The sequence below is a fragment of the Arachis ipaensis genome, chromosome B6 (genome assembly GCF_059453495.1).
Source record: "Arachis ipaensis isolate K30076 ecotype BB chromosome B6, ASM5945349v1, whole genome shotgun sequence".
Taxonomy (NCBI): Eukaryota; Viridiplantae; Streptophyta; class Magnoliopsida; order Fabales; family Fabaceae; genus Arachis; species Arachis ipaensis.
In genome coordinates this window covers 1,797,791-1,817,431 of record NC_142441.1, presented here as the reverse complement: position 1 = coordinate 1,817,431, position 19,641 = coordinate 1,797,791, and the positions used below count along the sequence as shown (strand labels likewise).

The 19,641-nt window shown below is 36.8% G+C and overlaps 1 protein-coding gene across 3 annotated transcripts; it reads left to right on the top strand.

The window, feature by feature from the left end:
• The first annotated feature begins 1,052 nt into the window (after positions 1–1,052).
• Positions 1,053–18,476, top strand: LOC107645212 (protein SPIRRIG-like). 3 transcript variants are annotated; one of them, XM_016349187.3, is made up of 19 exons: positions 1,053–1,498; positions 1,977–2,046; positions 2,156–2,241; positions 2,824–2,959; positions 3,052–3,105; positions 3,577–3,744; positions 4,159–4,350; positions 4,435–4,500; positions 5,198–5,312; positions 5,550–6,724; positions 6,966–7,665; positions 7,752–7,854; positions 7,952–9,060; positions 9,158–10,790; positions 10,995–14,051; positions 14,876–15,178; positions 15,454–15,760; positions 15,860–16,006; positions 16,768–18,476. In XM_016349187.3, the coding sequence occupies exons 1-19, from the start codon at positions 1,353–1,355 to the stop codon at positions 17,941–17,943; spliced, it is 10,743 nt and encodes a 3,580-aa protein (XP_016204673.1). In that variant the 5' UTR covers positions 1,053–1,352; the 3' UTR covers positions 17,944–18,476. The 3 variants fall into 3 exon arrangements, 2 of the variants coding, with proteins under 2 accessions (XP_016204673.1, XP_016204672.1); XM_016349186.3 differs by having other exon boundaries at positions 1,065–1,498; positions 3,049–3,105; XR_015885928.1 differs by lacking the exon at positions 15,454–15,760 and having other exon boundaries at positions 1,065–1,498; positions 3,049–3,105.
• The last annotated feature ends 1,165 nt before the right edge of the window (positions 18,477–19,641 follow it).

The window sequence follows — 19,641 nt, the reverse complement described above, 5'->3', positions numbered from 1 at the left end:
GTCAGTTGCAACGTCGGATGGCATGTCAACTGCCGCGTCAGTAGGAGAGGACACGTGGCGCTGCGTGGTTGGTTGCGGAGAACACGTCAGTGCTGACAGGGCGGGCGGTGCCACACGGACACGGGTAGCGAAGCAGATCGAGTCGGGCACGCGGGTCGAGCACGAGTCGGGGAGATTCTGCCTGACACGTGGTAGACGCAGAGCCGTTGATCTGGACGTTGATCCAATGGCGTTGGAGGCGTCTGGAAGGAGAACTTCTGCACGCGGATAGGCAACTTCGAGCGGCGCGTGGCGGCACGTTTGGTGGAGTCCGGCTATGTTTCCGGTGGCATTAGAAAGCTTGCAACGAGGAGAAGGCGGGGATGGCGTTGGGAAGAAGTCTAAAACTGAGGACAAAGTACTGCCGATGAAGCAAAATAAAAGAGTTAGAAACCAATTGTTTCTGGACAAAAAAAAAAAACCTAAACTCTTGATACCATGTTAGAAACAAGAGACTGAGAGAGTAATCTAAAGAGTGTATTATTGAGTATGAGAAAAAATACAATATACAAGGGATATATATAGTTACTAGTAAAATCAAAGTAATAAAAGCATAAAATCTTAAAATTAATATATAAATATGTTATATAAATACAAATAATACTAATTGATCTAATTTTATTCTAATTATTCTCTTAACAACAAAATTATTAATTATGTAGCCTCACTAGTTAAATATATATTATATATTTATTTGTGTAAAGCCTTCTAATAGCAACAATACATATATTATATGTCAATTTTATTCGAAATATTAAAAAAATAATAACTTAAAATAAAATTATATATTATTTTTATATAAAATTAATAATTTTTAATTATAAATTTCACATAAAAGTTACTACACGCGAATCTCTATTATATTCTCTAACTTTTTGTTATTAACATTAACAAAATCTTAAGAAAGTAGAATCTAGATTCGATGCTGACGTGTGTGAAAAGTGATCATAAATTAATTAATGTTAATTAAGTTATAACTAACATAGTCATAAAGTATAATAATGTTATTTTCCGCGGCAGATTACGGAGGAAGAAACAAGTTCCAAAATAATCAATCACGTAAGACGCAGAGTCGCAGGCAGAAGAAAACACAAACAAACCCTTTCTCTCATTCTCTCATTTCTCAATTCATTTTCTTTCTTTCTTCTTTTCCAGAGAAACACACGAACATCAAATACGAATCTTGAAAACCTGAAAAGAAAAAAAAAAGAAACTAATTTAAGAATTAGATCTTTCTTCTATGATTAATTGATGCCACCATTGTCATCGATGCATTTTCATGCATAATCTGAAAAAATTGGGGGAAGACGAGGATGAAATGGGTGACATTGCTTAAGGACATCAAAGACAGGGTTGGTCTCACTCAACAACCGCCACTTCATTCTTCTTCCTCCGCTTCTTCCCCTACTTTTCGCGATGCCAATGCCTCTTCTTCTTCCTCTTCATCTCCTGCTTCCAGGTTCATTCACCTTTTCTTCTCTCTTCTCATTCACTCATTCCATTTCCTTTCAATTCTCGTCGTTCCTATTTTTCAATGTCAGCGACTGTTTAGCTACTTTTCAGGTTTTCCCTTTCAAATGCTAGTAATATCAAAGTTTTTGCACTGCTTTATTTTTGCAAGTAGGGTTTTTACTCTTTCAGTTATCGAAGCTTAGCTACATCTGCTTTGTGGATCCGCCTGTAAATTTTGATATTCGAGCATAAGACTTCACCAAATGCTTTAAGTTTAATTTAAATGCGCCAATTATTAACTTAACAAATCCGTGCATTGCTTGATGCTTACAAAGATGTAAAATTTTATGATCATGTAGTAGTCTAGACAGAGTTTAGATCAGGTCCTGCTTTTTCTTTTCTTTTTTTTTGGGCTATATTTTCAATGAGTTCCAATCATTGATTGTGGTGTACTTGTGATCATGATCTTTCAACCTTCAAATCAGGGAAAGGCATGAACTGGAATTGGAATTCAAGAGATCTTGGGATGCATTTCGGTCATCCAGCTCTGAGAAGGTTCTTACTTGTCCTTGTCTAGTTTCTCCGATGGTTTAGTGGATATTTCATCTAGTATTATATGTTACGGTAAATGATGAGTTGCTAATCCTTCCTCGTTTACTTGCAGAAAAAGGAAGCCGCCTTGAATTCTTGTGTAGATATCTTTTGTAGACTAGTAAAGCAGCATTCTAACTTAGCTCATTTACTTACAAGGTAACAAAACATTTTCTTTTTTGCTTCATTGTATTCCTGTATTATACCTGCCTTATTTTATTTGCGGTAGGGTAACTTGTGATGAGTTGCTAGTTACTATGAGTTTGTGTTAGGCACACTGCACACATAAAATGTTTAACTGGAAGCTCATATTACTGTTAGTTTTCCCTCTTCTGGTGCATGGTACAGTAATGCTACTTATGCTTTTAGCTGTACATATGTAAGCATTGATGAACGTGAAAAGGCTTATATTTGATCGACATAACTTAAACAATAAGATACTAGACGGGCTTAACTACGAAGTTTGTTATGTTGTTGTTGCTGTTGGAGAAGATGAAGTATTTACATTTGCATTCTTTTATGAGTAAATTTAAATATATAATATTACAAAGATAAATTTGAGTACTTAAGAGTTTATTTGTGGTTTCCTATTTCTTTCTCCAATGATCTTGAGAAAAACTTTCTGATAATATATTTCCTGCCTATATATATATATTTGCAATGCTTTTGGAATCTAAAAATTTCTTATAGATTTTCATGATTGGAGTGTGATAACTGATTTTTGATGTTGTTGGTGCACAGGTTAGTTGAAGCCCATATATTCTCTTTTGTTGTTGGAAGAGCATTTGTAACAGATATAGAAAAGCTAAAAGTCAGCAGTAGAAAAAGATCTCTAGATGTTACTCAAGTTTTAAAGTATTTCTCTGAAGCCACAAAGGTTTGACTTAGATGTTGCTTGAAATATTGTGGCCCTTTTCTTTAGTTAATTATTTATTTTAAAATTCACTATGCTACCCTTATGTGCAGAAGGACATTAGCACTGGAGCAAATTTATTGTCTGCATTGGAAATCCTAGTTTCTGGGGTATGCTTCTCAAAATTTTGACAGAAACCATGCATGTTTGTTTTCAATTGATGCTTATTTTGTGCTTTGATGAAATTCTCAGCTTTTGTTAATATTGGTGAAAGGAGATCTTGGGTTGTCATGCTTTAATAATTAATGATTTACTTTAGAAATGGCTATTTAAAAAGCCACAGATTACTTTTATTCCCTGTTGTGAAGAGTGTCGACTCATTCAGCTAAATGAGGGGAATCAAAAGTTTTGCTCAAAGAAAAAGCAGACAGTATTTAAATTAAAATTTTAAAAATTTGATTATTCCCAACAGTGATGACTGCTTTGCCATTAACAATGACTTTGAAATCTGTCAAGTTTTAATGATTATATATATATATATATATATGTGACCATCTTTCAGTGTTCTGGTTATTGTAGAATGTATTTTTCGTTACAAGAACTAAGCAGCAGTGTTAACCTGTATATATATATTTTTTCAGCCTCTTGACAAGCAATCTTTGCTCGACTCCGGGATATTCTGCTCTCTTGTTCATATTCTCAGCACTTTTTTAGACCCTGATATACCCTTTCAACAATCAAATGCTGAAGGGCCATCAGAGTTGCAAAAATGTGATAGTGGCGAGGTTGGGCAAGTTCGCCAGCTTGAGGTTCCTTTCTCTCCCTGCTATGCATACGTTTATGTTTGTTTGTCCGCGTGTTCATTGCATTGCATGCCTGCTGCTTGAGGCTTGGAAATGGAATATTTTCTTACTCTGTTGGTGACAACCTTAGCTGTGAAGACTTTTGATAAATTATGTGATGAAATTTGATTAAAGATTTTAAGTTCCTATTGCTGTTATCTCATAATCTGTGTCTCTATATATCCTTAGCCCAAACCTTTTTGGAAAAGCTTGATTTATTTGTGAATAATAGGGGTCCTCAGGGGGTTATACTTGTGCACGTCATTTTTGCATCAGCAACAACAGCCAGTGTCTTGTACTCTTTTCCATGAAGTGGGTTCAACTATTTACTTTCAAGCTATTTTGTAAATATTTCCCATTCAAACTATTTTACTTATGCAGGTAGAGGGAAGTGTTGTGCACATCATGAAGGCACTAGCAAGCCATCCATCAGCAGCACAGAATTTGATTGAGGATGACTCACTTCTGTTGCTTTTTCAAATGGTGTCCAATGGGTCTTTGATAGTTTTCTCTCGCTACAAGGAAGGACTTCTTCCATTGCATTGTATTCAACTTCATAGACATGCTATGCAGGTGCTTCAAAAATGTTTTATGAATATTGTAGTTTGATCTGGTTTTGTTTGTGGCATATTCATGTTGTTGCTTGTATAATTTTAGATACTTGGTCTTCTTCTGGATAATGACAATGGAAGCACAGCCAAGTACATCCGAGAGCATCATCTGGTATAATTGCTAGCTTTCAATCAACTTTCTTTTGTAAGTAGAAGAGGGTTATCCCACTAGTAACTATGAGCACTGTTTTATTTTTTTGCAATGTTTCCAACTTCCCCCCAGTACTTGCATAAGCCAATTCTAAGGAGAATGATGGGCTCATTTGAAATGGTACATTATTTTATTTTCCCAGAACAGAAGCTTTTGTGCTTTCTGGCTCTTGGCTGGCGTTGGTGTATTTCTGGGATTTGATTACTGCTACATGGGTGCCCTTGTGGCTACTTTCTCTTGAAATCTTAATATGAAAGGAATTGCTTCTATTGATCCATGTGGATGACCCAATTAGTGGACATTGGTGGTGGTGATCCATCCTGCACAAAAATAGAAACAAAAGGAAAATAAAAAGCCAAATATAGTAGCAAAAATCCAAAATAAATGATTCATACTTGCCAAGGGAGGCTAGCTTTGGTGTAGAGTCTGAAATATATTGTCTCATTGATTGTGTTGGCTGATGATGCTATGATGCTCTTTTTGCTCATTAAAATTAGTGTTTGAAGTGTTTAAGAAATATCAATTTTATGCCAAAAGGGGGTTTAAGTACAATATCATTGTTCTAGCATGATACTAATACAATATTGATAATGGCTTATATTGTTGATGATTACTTTATTGATAGTAATATCTTGTCATTTATCTTTCCTCCAAGCAGATAGAAATTCTTTTATTGGCTGTGAAAGAATTTGATCCTCGTAGTGGTGATTCTGCATATACCATGGGCATTGTTGATTTGTTACTTGCATGTGTGGCATTGTCGTATAGACCTGGTAATTTACTGTTCATATTTTTGGTTTTCCATTTTAATATGTTTCACAAAAAAAGACGAAAAGAAAAAAAGAAGAAGAAGAAAGAAACAGAATGACTGGGGTTTCCATAGATGTATTAGTAGCAATTATCATGGGCTAAAATCTGGTTTAAGTTGTCAAGGCTTTATGTTTACTTGTTTAGCCACCCCAATATGAATTGCATGTGGCTAGTTCTGATACCTTATATTTTATTTGCAGAGGCTGGTGGTGTCAGACTGCAGGAGGATGTTTATGATGCCCATGGATATCAGTTCCTTGTTCAATTTGCACTAACTGTTTCGAACATGACAAATAGTCAACACCTTTATTCTTCTAATTCTAATATGTCTAATGATGAAGATATTCCTTCAGATGGGTTCCAAGGTAGCACAGGAGAAAGTTTCTGTGAACAAGAAAATTCCTCCCTTCAGTCAGTTCAATGCCTTTCACCCACATTATCTAGGTTGCTAGATGTTCTTGTTACGCTAGCTCAAACAGGGCCAAATGAGTCTCCACATTCTTATGGAGGCAAGGGCTTTAAATCTTTTCAAACCAAGGGTAGTAGTCGTAGCAGAAGCAATGCATTATCTTATGATTGGCCTGGAGATGAACTATGGGAGAAGGATGATGGTAAAATTAAGGATCTTGAAGCAGTCCAGACACTACAAGAGATTTTGCTCAAAGCTAATAGCCAGGAACTGCAGGCCGAAGTATTACATAGATTGTTTAAGATTTTTTCAGGCCATATAGAAAACTATAAATTGTGTCAGCAATTGCGAACTGTTCCCCTTTTAATCCTTAATATGGCTGATTTTCCTTCCTCTTTGCAAGAGATAATCTTGAAAATTCTTGAGTATGCTGTGACTGTTGTAAATTGTGTTCCTGAGCAAGAGTTGCTTTCACTTTGCTGTTTATTTCAGCAACCAATAACATCAGAATTGAAGCAGACAATACTTTCTTTCTTTGTAAAACTCTTGTCCTTTGATCAACAGTATAAGAAAGTTCTGCGTGAAGTTGGTGTATTGGAAGTTCTATTAGATGATTTGAAGCAACACAAGACTTTTGGTCCCCATCAACAGCGTACTAAAACCAATCTGTTCGAAAAGGAAAATAGCTCTAGTAGCCTCCAAAATTCTCTGGACAGTCAGGATGTTATCACTTCACCCAAGTTTAAGGAGTCTGGTGCTGCAAAGTTCCCTATTTTTGAAGCTGAGGCTACAGTGGCTGTTGCCTGGGACTGCATGGTATCTTTATTGAAGAAATCTGAGGCTAATCAAGCTTCATTTCGCTCAGCTAATGGTGTGACTGTCATACTTCCTTTCCTGGTGTCTGATCTACATCGTCCAGGGGTCCTCAGGACACTGTCTTGTCTCATAATTGAAGATATTTCACAGGTTTCCTGGCAATTTTTGTTTTTACGTTTTTGTTTCTTGCCAATATTTCTGATTTGAAAATTCGGCTAGGGTTTGACATCAACAATCTTGCTATAAGTGCTATAATCAGATAAGAAAATGAATTGGATGTCTTAAAAGTCTCAGGATGAATCATGCCTACAACATTATTGTACTATTAAATTGTTTTTTTTCTTAATTTGATATAGCTATGATGACTATCTGTTCATAACTTATACACCAGGCTCATCCTGAAGAATTAGGTGAGTTGGTTGAAATTCTAAAAAGTGGAATGGTGACCAGTGCTTCAGGGTCCCAATACCGACTTTCCCTTGATGCAAAATGTGACACTATGGGAGCTTTGTGGCGAATGCTTGGAGTTAATCACTCTGCTCAAAAGGTTTTTGGAGAAGCTTCTGGATTTTCTCTTTTGCTTACCACACTTCATGCCATCCAATGTGAGGGTGTGGAATTGGACCATTCAAAATTGAATGTTTACATTAAGGCACTTGCATATCTCTTGCGTCTTGTAGCTGCTGGTGTATCTGACAATGCTGTAAATAGGATGAAGTTGCATGCTGTTTTATCTTCACAGACTTTCTTAGATCTTCTTTCTGAGTCTGGCTTAATTTGTATGGAGCATGAGAAACAAGTCATTCAGTTAATGTTGGAACTTGCACTTGAAATACTGATTCCACCATTCTGGACATCTGAGGGTTTCACAAAATCAAATGATATTGACAATGGGTTGTCTCATAATCTACTAATGACTCCATCGGGTCCCATTAATCCTGATAAAGAGCGAGTTTACAATGCCGGTGGTATTAGAGTTTTGATTCGATCATTGTTACTCTTTACTCCCACAATTCAGTTAAAAATGTTAGAGTTAATTGAAAAGCTTGCTCGTGCCAGTCTCTTCAATCAGGAAAACCTTACCTCTATAGGTATGCAAATTTCTTAAACTTTTAGTTTACAATTCTCCATGATTGTATAGTGGTGTTTCTTCCACGTTTTTTTCTGATATCTATAGGTTGTTTGGAAATTTTGCTGGAGACCATTTACCCTTATCTTACGCATTCGTCTCCATTTCTTTCTTATGCATTAAAGATAGTGGAAGTACTTGGTTCCTACAGGTAACGTTCATATTCAATTACTGTAATATAAGAGTTGTAATGCTTTTAATGTGCTCCCTTGTTTAAATGTCAATGAGGCATAATTTTTGTTAATTAGGCTATCTGCTTCTGAACTACGTATGCTTGTGCGATATGTTCTGCAAATGAGGCCAAAAAATGCAGGTCCCATAACTGAAACAATGGAGAAATTAATTCTGATGGAAGATATGGCCTCTGAGAATGTTTCTCTAGCACCATTTGTGGAGATGAACATGAACAAGGTTGGGCATGCTGCCATTAAGGTTTCCCTGGGTGAAAGATTATGGCCTCCTGCTGCGGGTTATTCCTTTGTTTGTTGGCTCCAGTTTCGGAACCTATTGAAATCACAATCAAAAGACACGGACCTTTCAAAACCGGTCCCTTCAAAGAAGCGATCTGGCTCTAATGGATTGCACGAGCGGCATATGTTAAGGATTTTTTCTGTTTGTGATGCTAACAATGAAAATACAACCTATGCTCAACTTTATCTCCAGGAGGATGGTGTTTTAACTCTTGCAACAAGTAATTCTTGCTTCTTTTCATTTTCTTGTATAGAATTTGAAGAAGGAAGATGGCATCACCTTGCAGTCATCCATAGCAAGCCAAATGCTCTTGCTGGGCTCTTCCAAGCTAGTGTTGCATGTGTATATCTGAATGGAAAGCTAAAACACACTGAGAAATTAGGATATTCACCATCTCCAGTGGGTAAACCATTGCAAGTCACTATTGGGACTTCAGTTGGTAATGCTAGTGTTAGTAACTTGATGTGGAAATTACGCTCTTGCTATCTTTTTGAGGAAGTGCTTACACCTGGATGTATTTGTTTTATGTACATACTTGGTAGAGGCTATAGGGGTCTCTTTCAGGACACAAATCTTCTGCAGTTTGTACCTAACCAGGCCTGTGGAGGTGGTAGTATGGCCATCTTGGAGTCTTTAGATGCGGATTTGACTTTGGCTACTAATGGGCAGAGACATGATGCTACTAGCAAGCAGGGAGATTTGCAGGCTGATGGGAGTGGAATTGTCTGGGATCTGGATAGACTTGGAAACCTTTCTCTGCAACTCTCAGGAAAGAAACTTATTTTTGCATTTGATGGAACTTCTACAGAATTTATTCGATCGTTGGGTAATTTTTCAATGCTCAATCTGGTTGATCCTGTGTCTGCAGCTGCTTCTCCTATTGGAGGTAACTAAAAGTAGAAACTGTTGCATATTTCTTTTCTTTTCTTTCTCCTATTAGAGCTGTCTTTTCAATATTTTTATTGTCGTTTTTGAGGTTGCAGGTATTCCACGCTTTGGACGTCTCTATGGAGACATTTATATATGCAAGCAAAAGGTTATTGGGGAGACAATTCGCCCTCTTGGTGGGATGTCACTAGTTCTTGCACTTGTTGAAGCTGCAGAAACTAGAGATATGCTTCATATGGCCCTTACATTGCTTGCCTGTGCACTTCATCAAAACCCTCAAAATCTAAAGGACATGCAAACATATAGGGGATACCATTTGCTTGCTCTTTTTCTACATCGTAGGATGTCATTATTTGACATAAAATGTCTAGAGATATTCTTTCAGGTTGCTGCTTGTGAAGCTTCATTCTCTGAACCAAAGAAGTTGGAAAATACTCAGTCGAAAGTGTCTCCTACTGCCTCTCTACAGGAAAACAATCTTGAGGAACATTATTTATCAAAGTTAGACGATAATTCTTCAGTTGGATCTGATGGAGACTTGGATGATTTTTCTGTACAGAAGGATTCATTTAGTCATATTTCAGAGCTGGAAAATGTTGATATTGTTGTTGAAACTTCAAATTGCCTTGTCTTGTCAAATGTAGACATGGTTGAACATGTCTTGTTAGATTGGACATTATGGGTAGCAGCCCCAGTTTCAATCCAGATTTCAATACTGGGATTTATTGAACATTTAGTGTGCATGCACTGGTACAAAAATCATAATCTTACCATTTTGCGACAAATGAACCTCGTTCAGCATTTACTAGTGACTTTACAAAGGGGTGATGTTGAAGTTCCTGTCCTAGAGAAGTTGGTTGAATTGCTTGGGGTGATTTTAGAAGATGGTTTTCTATCTTCTGAACTTGAAAATGTGGTTAGATTTGTCATTATGACATTTGATCCACCTGGTTTGGCTCCACGGCTTCCAATTATGAGAGAGTCAATGGGGAAACATGTAATTGTCAGAAATATGTTGCTAGAAATGCTAATTGATCTACAAGTGACTATAAAATCAGAAGATTTGCTTGAGCAGTGGCATAAGCTTGTTTCTTCTAAGTTAATTACTTATTTTCTTGATGAAGCACTTCATCCCACAAGTATGAGATGGGTTATGACTCTACTTGGTGTCTGCCTTACTTCCTCTCCGACATTTTCACTTAAATTTCGTACCAGCGGAGGTTATCAAGGATTGGCTCGGGTGCTTCGAAGTTTCTATGATTCTCCAGACATCTATTATATTCTCTTCTGTTTGATATTTGGCAAGCCAGTTTATCCTAGGTTACCAGAGGTCCGCATGTTGGACTTTCATGCTCTTATCCCACATGATGGAGATCACGCAGAACTAAAATTCATTGAATTATTGGACTGTGCAATTGCTATGGCAAAATCTACTTTTGATAGAATAAGCATGCAGTCAATGCTTGCTCATCAAACAGGGGATCTTTCCCTTGTAGCTGAGCTTGTGGAAGGAAATGCAGACACGGCTGGTGAGCTTCAGGGGGAAGCTCTGATGCACAAGACATATGCTGCTCGCCTTATTGGTGGAGAGGCATCAGCCCCTGCAGCTGCAACTTCAGTTCTTCGGTTTATGGTTGATCTTGCCAAGATGTGTCGCCCCTTTACTGCTGTTTGTAGACGTGCCGAGTTTCTAGAAAGCAGCATTGACTTATATTTTTCTTGTGCGAGGTTAGTTCTGAGATGAATTTTCCTTTATCTTCTTTTGGGTCTGTTCTATTGTTCTTCGGTTACATCTGTTCAATTTCCTACCTGTGGACTGTAATCATATTCTGATTAACTACTTATTGACTTTTGTAAGTTTGTGTCGCTGTTATCACTGTCCAACTGAAAGTAGATTCTTTTATATTGAACCAAATCTTTTATGACTTACAGGGCTGCACATGCTGTTAAAATGGCAAAGGAACTCTCTGCGGTGTCAGAAGAGAAAACAACGAACGAAGGTGATGATACTTGCAGTTCACAGAATACATTTTCTAGCTTACCTCTCGAGCAGGATCAGTCTGTTAATACCTCCACTAGAATTGGTAGCATTCCTCTTGTGCAGTTAAGTACTAGTTCCAATGAAATAGCTGCACCAAGAAATTCTATGATTGGTGAGATATCAGGGAATAATGTTACTGCATCTGAGCTGGAGTCAAATAAATCTATTCATGAAGATGTTCAAAGTATTCAGAGCTTTGATGGTGATAATGCTGATCAAGTATCTACTGCCTTCAGTGCGAACAAGTTCAGTTTCCGCAGTGCCAAGTCCAATTTAGAGGTTCTATCTTCAACAGATTGCCAGAGTTATGCATCCTTTTCCATACCTGATTCTCCTGCTTTATCAGAAAGGTCCAGCTCTAGAATTCTTACACCTTCTTCATCACGAGTTATTGCATTGACATCCTGGCTGGGAAATGCAAGCCATAATGAAACAAAATCTGTTTTATCACCCTCACTTTCTTTTGGATCTTCCACGTCAGTTGGGTATTTTGATCCATCTTCAGAGCCAAAATCTAGTTCTTATGGTCCATCTGCCACCAATGCTTCATTTGCTATTACCTCAAAGGTGCTTTTGGATATAAATGATGCTGGCTATGGTGGTGGTCCATGTATTGCAGGAGCAACAGCTGTTTTAGATTTTATTGCTGAAGTTCTTTCTGATTTTGTGACAGAGCAGGTGAAAGCATCCCAAGTCATAGAGAACATCTTGGAAAGTGTTCCTTTGAATGTTGATGGTGAATCTATGTTAGTCTTCCAGGGCCTGTGCCTTAGCAGATTTATGAACTTCCTTGAAAGGCAATTGCTGCGTGATGACGAAGAAGATGAAAACAAATTGGATAAGATTCGCTGGTCCTCGAACTTGGATGCTTTGTGCTGGATGATAGTAGATCGTGTATACATGGGTGCTTTTCCTCAGCCTTCAGGGGTGCTAAAAACTCTCGAGTTCTTGCTGTCAATGCTGCAATTGGCAAACAAAGATGGTAGAATTGAAGCTTCTTCTGGGGGAAGGGGACTCTTATCGATTGCTAGAGGAACTAAGCAACTTGAGGCCTATATTCATTCAATTCTTAAGAACACTAATCGAATCATATCATATTGCTTCCTTCCATCGTTCTTAATTTGTATAGGAGAGGATGAACTCGTTTCACACTTGGGTATACCAAATGAAACAAAAAAGAGAATGTCTGCTACTTCTCCTCGAGATGACTTGGGAATTGACATCAGCACATTCTTGCAATTATTGTTTGCTAATAGAAGAATTATATTCTGTCCATGCAATATTGATACAGATTTTAACAGCTGTCTATGTGTGAATTTGATATCTCTTATCGGTGATAAAAGACCGAATGTACAGGATATTGCCGTTGATTTGATCAAGTACCTTTTGGCACATAGGAGGACTGCCTTAGGAGACTTGCTTGTTGTTAAGCCTAGTCTAGGACAGCGCCTTGATGTACTTCATGGAGGTTTTGATAAATTATTGACCACAGGTTCATCAGAATTTTTTGAGTGGTATCACAATGCTAAACAGATTGTAAATAAAGTGTTGGAGCAGTGTGCTGCAAAAATGTGGGTGCAGTATATTGCTGCGTCAGCAAAGTTTCCAGGAGTGAAAATCAAAAGCATGGAAGGTCGTCGTAAAAGGGAAGTAGGGAAAAAATCTCGGGAAGCTTCAAAACTGGATTTAAGACACTGGGAGCAAGTAAAGGAGCGAAGGTATGCATTGGATGCAGTTCGTGATGCAATGTCTACTGAATTGAGAATTGTAAGGCAAGACAAGTATGGATGGGTCCTGCACGCTGAAAGTGAGTGGCAGTACCATCTCCATCAACTTGTGCATGAACGAGGGATATTCCAGCTCAGTAAATCCTCATTGGCAGAAGAACCACAGTGGCAGCTTTGTCCTATTGAAGGCCCATACCGAATGCGAAAAAAACTTGAGCGCTACAAACGAAAAATTGATACCATTCAAGATGATCTTGGTGGACAGTTTGAAATCGAGGAAGCAGAACTGTCTAAAGTGCAAATTGAAAATGGCCTCGAGGCGTCTGATTCAGATTCTGAAACTAATTTTCAATTTCTGACTGATGGGGTCAGACAAAATGGTCTGGATAATGAGCTGTTCAATGAACCTTTCTTTAATAAGTTGGATAATGCCGATGACATAGTTTCCGACAGGCATGAGTGGATGGATGACAAAGCTAGCAGTATGAATGAAACTAGCCTCCATTCTGCACTTGACATTAGTGCCAAGGCTAGTGTAGTATCAGTCCCATTAGAAGAAAGAACACCAGCAAGATCTGGTATCGGATCAGCAATGCAATCTTCTACCTTGAAAGCTGATGTGGTTGAGATACCAGATGATATATATGATAAAGAACAGCATAATGATGGTGATTACTTAATTAGGCCTTTTCTGGGACCATTTGAGAAAATACGCTATAAATATAACTGTGAACGGGTTATAGGACTTGACAAACATGATGGTATATTCTTGATAGGTGAATTATGTTTGTATGTTATTGAAAATTTCTTTGTTGATGACTCTGGGTGCTTCTGTGAGAAGAAATGTGAAGATGAACTTTCAGTCATTGATCAAGCTTTGGGTGTTAAGAAAGACAATACTGGCAGTTCAGATTTCCAATTGAAATCAAATTTGTCACGGAGCACAACAGCTAAGTCATGTGTTGGACGAAGGGCATGGGCCTACCATGGTGGTGCATGGGGAAAGGAGAAAGTACACAGCAATGTGAGTTTACCTCACCCTTGGCGCATGTGGAAGCTTGATAGTGTTCATGAGATGTTGAAGCGTGATTACCAGCTTCGTCCTGTTGCTATTGAAATATTCAGCATGGATGGATGCAATGATCTCTTGGTTTTTCACAAGAAAGAGAGGGAAGAAGTATTTAAAAACCTAGTTTCCATGAATTTGCCTCGGAATAGCATGTAAGATAAATCCCGTAAATATTTTCTTTTAGATTTTAAACTGTTGTCATCAATTTTTTTTCCCAGTTGATCAAGAAAATGCTGGTGATATTTTTCCTTTCGGAATTATTGCTTATATCTACTATCTATGACCTCTGTGTATGTGTGTGTTCATTTAGCATAATATTAGGTTAGTTGAAAGATTGAATAATTTACAGAGTATTTTATTCAGATTTCTTGGGCTCATTTGGCATTTGAAGCATTGAAGCCTATTTTACATTGGATGCTATTGAGTAGCCCATGCCTTGCATTGTAAAACTCTTAAGCATATTGCAATTATTTAAATACACATTTTATTTATTTTATCTTTTCGCATACTATAATTCATTTGTTTTTCAAACCATTATGGAATATGGATGAAGAGATTTCTGTTAGAAAAATAGTAATAAGGATATTGATCAGATTCAAGAACCCAAGAGGAAAGAAAAGAAAATTATAGGTGTGGAGAGCGATGGCTAAGCTCAAATAGAGAAAAGGATTTTAAATAGAGCACACATGCTGTCCGCTGGGTGTGTAAATCAAGGAGAATAGCAGAACACAATTATCCATTCCCAAGAATAAGGACCAAAACTTAAAATAAAAGGGTAGAATTTTGAAAAATTCTTGCAAGTCAGCTTCAAATGTGAGGACATGAAATGTGCAACATCTCCTGCACTAGTCTTTCTAAAGATGATTTGGTGTTATGCCATACCTTTAAGCTTTGCTTTCATGTATCTACTTAGATGCTTGTATATGTTTATTTATTGTTTTTACGGAAAAGAAATGATTTGTCTGCATCATGTCAGGTTGGACACGACTATTTCAGGATTGTCAAAACAAGAAAGCAATGAAGGTAGCCGTCTTTTCAAGGCTAAGTCCTTTTCAAAAAGGTGGCAAAGTGGAGAAATAAGCAATTTTCAGTATCTCATGCATCTCAACACCCTGGCAGGACGTGGATATAGTGATCTCACACAGTATCCAGTTTTTCCATGGATCCTTGCTGATTATGAGAGTGAAAATCTAGACTTGTCCAACCCAAAATCATTTCGCAGGCTTGATAAACCAATGGGTTGCCAGACACCTGAAGGTGAAGATGAGTTTAGAAAAAGGTTGGCCCTTACACATGCTCTTATAATTTTCTTGTGTTGAAATTTCTCGTTCATTGTGTATAAAATTACCTTAGGAATAATTTGCTAGCTGTTTCACCGAGTTCCAAAAGCATGCTAGCAAATATCTATGATCATAAACAGAATTAAATTGAGATCATCCTGCAATTACATATATAAGACATACAAATTGTAAAGCTTTTACATTTTCAAGAAACTTATTTGTGTAGCAACCCTAATTAAAGCATTCTCACATTAATGTGCTCATTCTATATTAGATACGAGAGCTGGGATGATCCAGAGATACCCAAGTTTCACTATGGATCTCATTATTCTAGTGCTGGAATTGTCCTATTCTATCTTATTCGCCTGCCCCCATTCAGTGTAGAGAATCAAAAGCTTCAGGGGGGGCAGTTTGACCATGCTGATCGTCTTTTCAATAGTGTAAGGGATACTTGGTTAAGTGCTGCTGGAAAGGGAAACACATCTGATGTGAAGGAATTGATTCCAGAATTTTTCTACATGCCAGAGTTTTTGGAGAACCGGTTCAATCTTGATTTAGGAGAAAAACAATCTGGCGAGAAGGTTATCCAAGCCAAATCATAACAAGTATTTTATAAGAGTATGAGCGCCAAAGTGCTGATGTTTTGACTAGTGAATTTAATCATGATAGTTTTCTTTCAGGTTGGGGACATTATCTTGCCTCCATGGGCCAAAGGCAGTGCTAGAGAGTTCATTGTGAAGCATCGGGAAGCTCTTGAATCTGATTACGTCTCAGAAAATTTGCATCATTGGATAGACCTCATTTTTGGATATAAACAAAGGGGGAAGGTGGGTTCTTTGGGGTTTTTTTTTTTTGTTTGGGGGTGGGGGTTTTGTTTTGTTGGGAGGGTCTAGTTTCTCCGTGTTCATGCACGTTGCATTGTTATTTATTTTATTCTGTTTTTGTTGTTGTTGAAGTTATATTGTTGACATTTAGTTCTCATTCTGACACACTTGCTCTAATCCCCTATTTATACGAAATGAAGAATCTAATCTGATTAGTCCTCGGATATGGACCTGATGGATTTCCATGACAAAGATGTTTTTACGCTTTATTAAAAACATTTATGCTTTATGATAGTCTGATCTACACATTATTTACACTTGCACTTTGTTTGGTCCTTTTAGCCATTCTTATGTAATCGGAGAAAGTTTTGTTGTCATTATTATAACACAATCCCATGTTCTGCCTAATTTTAAGTCACTCTTTTATCCACTATACCTTTTTGTCTTAATGTGCACTATTAGCATTTTGGTTGCATCGGTGTTTTGCATGCAAGTGTGCAGCCATATGCCTTGATTTGTGATTTTAACGTTTTGTAGTCATTTCTAACCTGTTATTTATTTATTTGTTGATTAAATTCTTTGCTAAAAAATGTGGAAATTTTTGTGCTGTTTAAATAAAGATGACCAAAGTGAAACACTGAAATGGCCTGGTGACTGAGAGTCAATTCTCAATGTTTTTATTTCACCTCCATGTTATGTTTCTGGAATATTTCTATTGTATTCTTAATCCTAATATCTTAATTGTTTCCCTGTTCATTTAATAGGCTGCGGAGGCATCTGTGAATGTGTTTTATTATTATACATATGAAGGAAGTGTGGACATCGACTCTGTAAAAGATCCTGCATTGAAAGCTTCAATTTTAGCGCAAATTAATCACTTCGGGCAGACACCAAAGCAACTATTTATCAAGCCCCATGTTAAAAGGCGAACTGACAGAAAGCTTCCTCCTCATCCCCTTAAACATTCCACTTATCTTGTTTCACAGGAGATACGCAAAAGTTCATCTCCTATCACTCAAATTGTTATTCAAAATGATAAAGTTATGGTAGCAAGAACTAATAGTTTGCTTAAACCAATGACATATACGACATATATTGCTTGGGGTTTCCCTGATCGTAGCTTGAGATTCATGAGCTATGATCAAGATAGGCTTCTTTCGACACACGAAAATTTACATGGGGGTAATCAGATTCAGTGTGCAGCTGTAAGCCATGATGGCAAGATTCTTGTTACCGGGGCAGATGATGGCCTGCTTAACGTTTGGAGAATGAGTGCCTTTGGGCCACGTGCCCTGCGGCACTTGATATTGGAGAGGCCACTTTTTGCTCACACAGCCAGAATCACATGCATTCAAGTTAGCCAGCCTTTCATGCTTATAGCGAGTGGATCGGATGACTGCACTGTTATTATATGGGATCTCAGCTCTCTGTCCTTTGTTCGGCAGCTCCCAGAATTCCCTGCAGCAGTTTCTGCAATTTTTCTCAATGACTTGACAGGAGAAATTGTTACTGCTGCTGGTGTTCTTCTAGCAGTATGGAGCATCAATGGGGATTGTCTGGCAATGATTAACGCGTCGCAACTGCCATCTGATTCTATTCTCTCTGTGAATTGCAGTATGTTCTCTGATTGGTTGGACAAGGGGTGGTACGCAACAGGCCATCAGAGTGGAGCTGTCAAGGTGTGGCAAATGATTCACCGCTCTGTCCCTTATAACCCTGATAAATCTTCTGATGATGATGGGATTGGATTGTCCATTTTAGGTGCAGAACCAGAATACAGGTTGGTCTTACGCAAAGTTCTTAAGTCTCATAACCATCCTGTTACTTCCCTTCTCCTCTCTGGTGACCTTAAACAGTTGTTGAGTGGGGATTCTGGCGGGCATTTACTTTCCTGGGCGTTGTCCAATGAGAGTATGCGAGGTTTGTTGAATCAGGGGTGAAACTGGTTATAAGCTTGCCAACTCTGATTTTAAGCCAGCTATTATTGTTGAATGATAACCTTGGGTTTAGTGTCTCTTGATTGCAAAACAAAAATGCTAAATTGGGATTGTAGTTTAGTTTGATGAACATGGTTTACAAAGAGAAGAAACGATCCCAAGGACTGTGAATCTGCATGCATGAGGTTGTGGTGAAGCACGTGTCTAGAAAAAATTGCAGGATGCTTGGTGAAGAAGGGAAAAGAGAATATTGAATCAACATGTAGATATTGGATCATTGCAGGGGATAATTTGATTGTTAGAGAAGTATGTTGTATTTATATTTCCAATGGTAAAGATGATACTTGTGATATTTCATGCAGCTGTTTGTAATTTATTCATGAAATATCATGGTCATTGACTATCATCTTTACTCTTGGGTAACGATGAACTTCGATGTAAATATATGAGGCAAGCCTTAAAGCATGTGACTAATTTGTATAGTGAAAGATATGCTCTGAAATAGAATGAGGTCTACAGGGAGAAATTGAAATATCTTGCTCTCAATAATTCATTATTTTTGACATTATAATAATTGATGAACTCAACTCATGATCTTTGATCTACAACACACTAGTTGCGGGAAACAATGATTCACAAAGTTAAGGTGATAAATGCTTTAAAAATTAAATTATCTGCACATAAAAAATTAATTAATATATATTTATCTATAAATATGTGTTACTTAATTTATTTTTAATATATATTTTATTTTTGAACATATTTTATTAATTTTTTTATGTACACGTAACATGGTTTATTGAAAAGAAAATGTGTTATATGCAGCGTGTTATGTTGGAGATATTTATATTTCACCATCACCTTTACAAGAAAATTATAGATGTAGGCCTGATAAGATATCACATGGTGCTTTTTTTTTTGAAAAGAAAAAGTATATTGCATAATTAATAATAAATCATATTTTTAAATATTATAGTAATTAGTTTTGATTTAAATAATTCAATCAATATTTATCTTGTTAAATAAGTTATCTAATATCTGATTGGATCGATTATTGGTATAACTATGTACTAAGACCTGAGTTATGATATTTTCTAAGTGTACAATGAATATTATACAGACAAACAAATTTATTTAGAAAAATATTATTTATATTACTTTTTAATATAGAATTTAGCTATCTTGTATTTTTAGAGTATATTTTAAGAATATGATAACAGAATTTTTTTTTAACGTTTTTTATGTGTTTAATGTATTTGAAATATAAAAAAGTTATCTTTTCAATAACTTTTAGTAAATTTTTCTTTTGGTATTTTTACAATATGTTTTTAAAATATATGTTAGTAAAATTCTTTAATTTATCTTAAAGTAAAATTTAATTTTAATACGTTATTATTGTAAAATAATTTTACACTTATATCTAATTATGTAAGTAAAAACAACTGAATTAATGTACATATAGATAGATCTGAAGCTCTTTGTGTAACAATTGCAAAAAGCTCATCACTAATCAAGAATGAAGAAGCACAAAATTATTATTAAATTAAATTAAATGGATTCAAATTCGGACGCCGAAGGCATGAATCCAAGTGGCCATAAACTAATGAATTGGATTGTCCATATCTTACAGGCCTATGAAGCAGACTTCTCAGCCTATATTACCTTTAATTTCTCTAAAACTTAGCCATCCTTACAACGCAT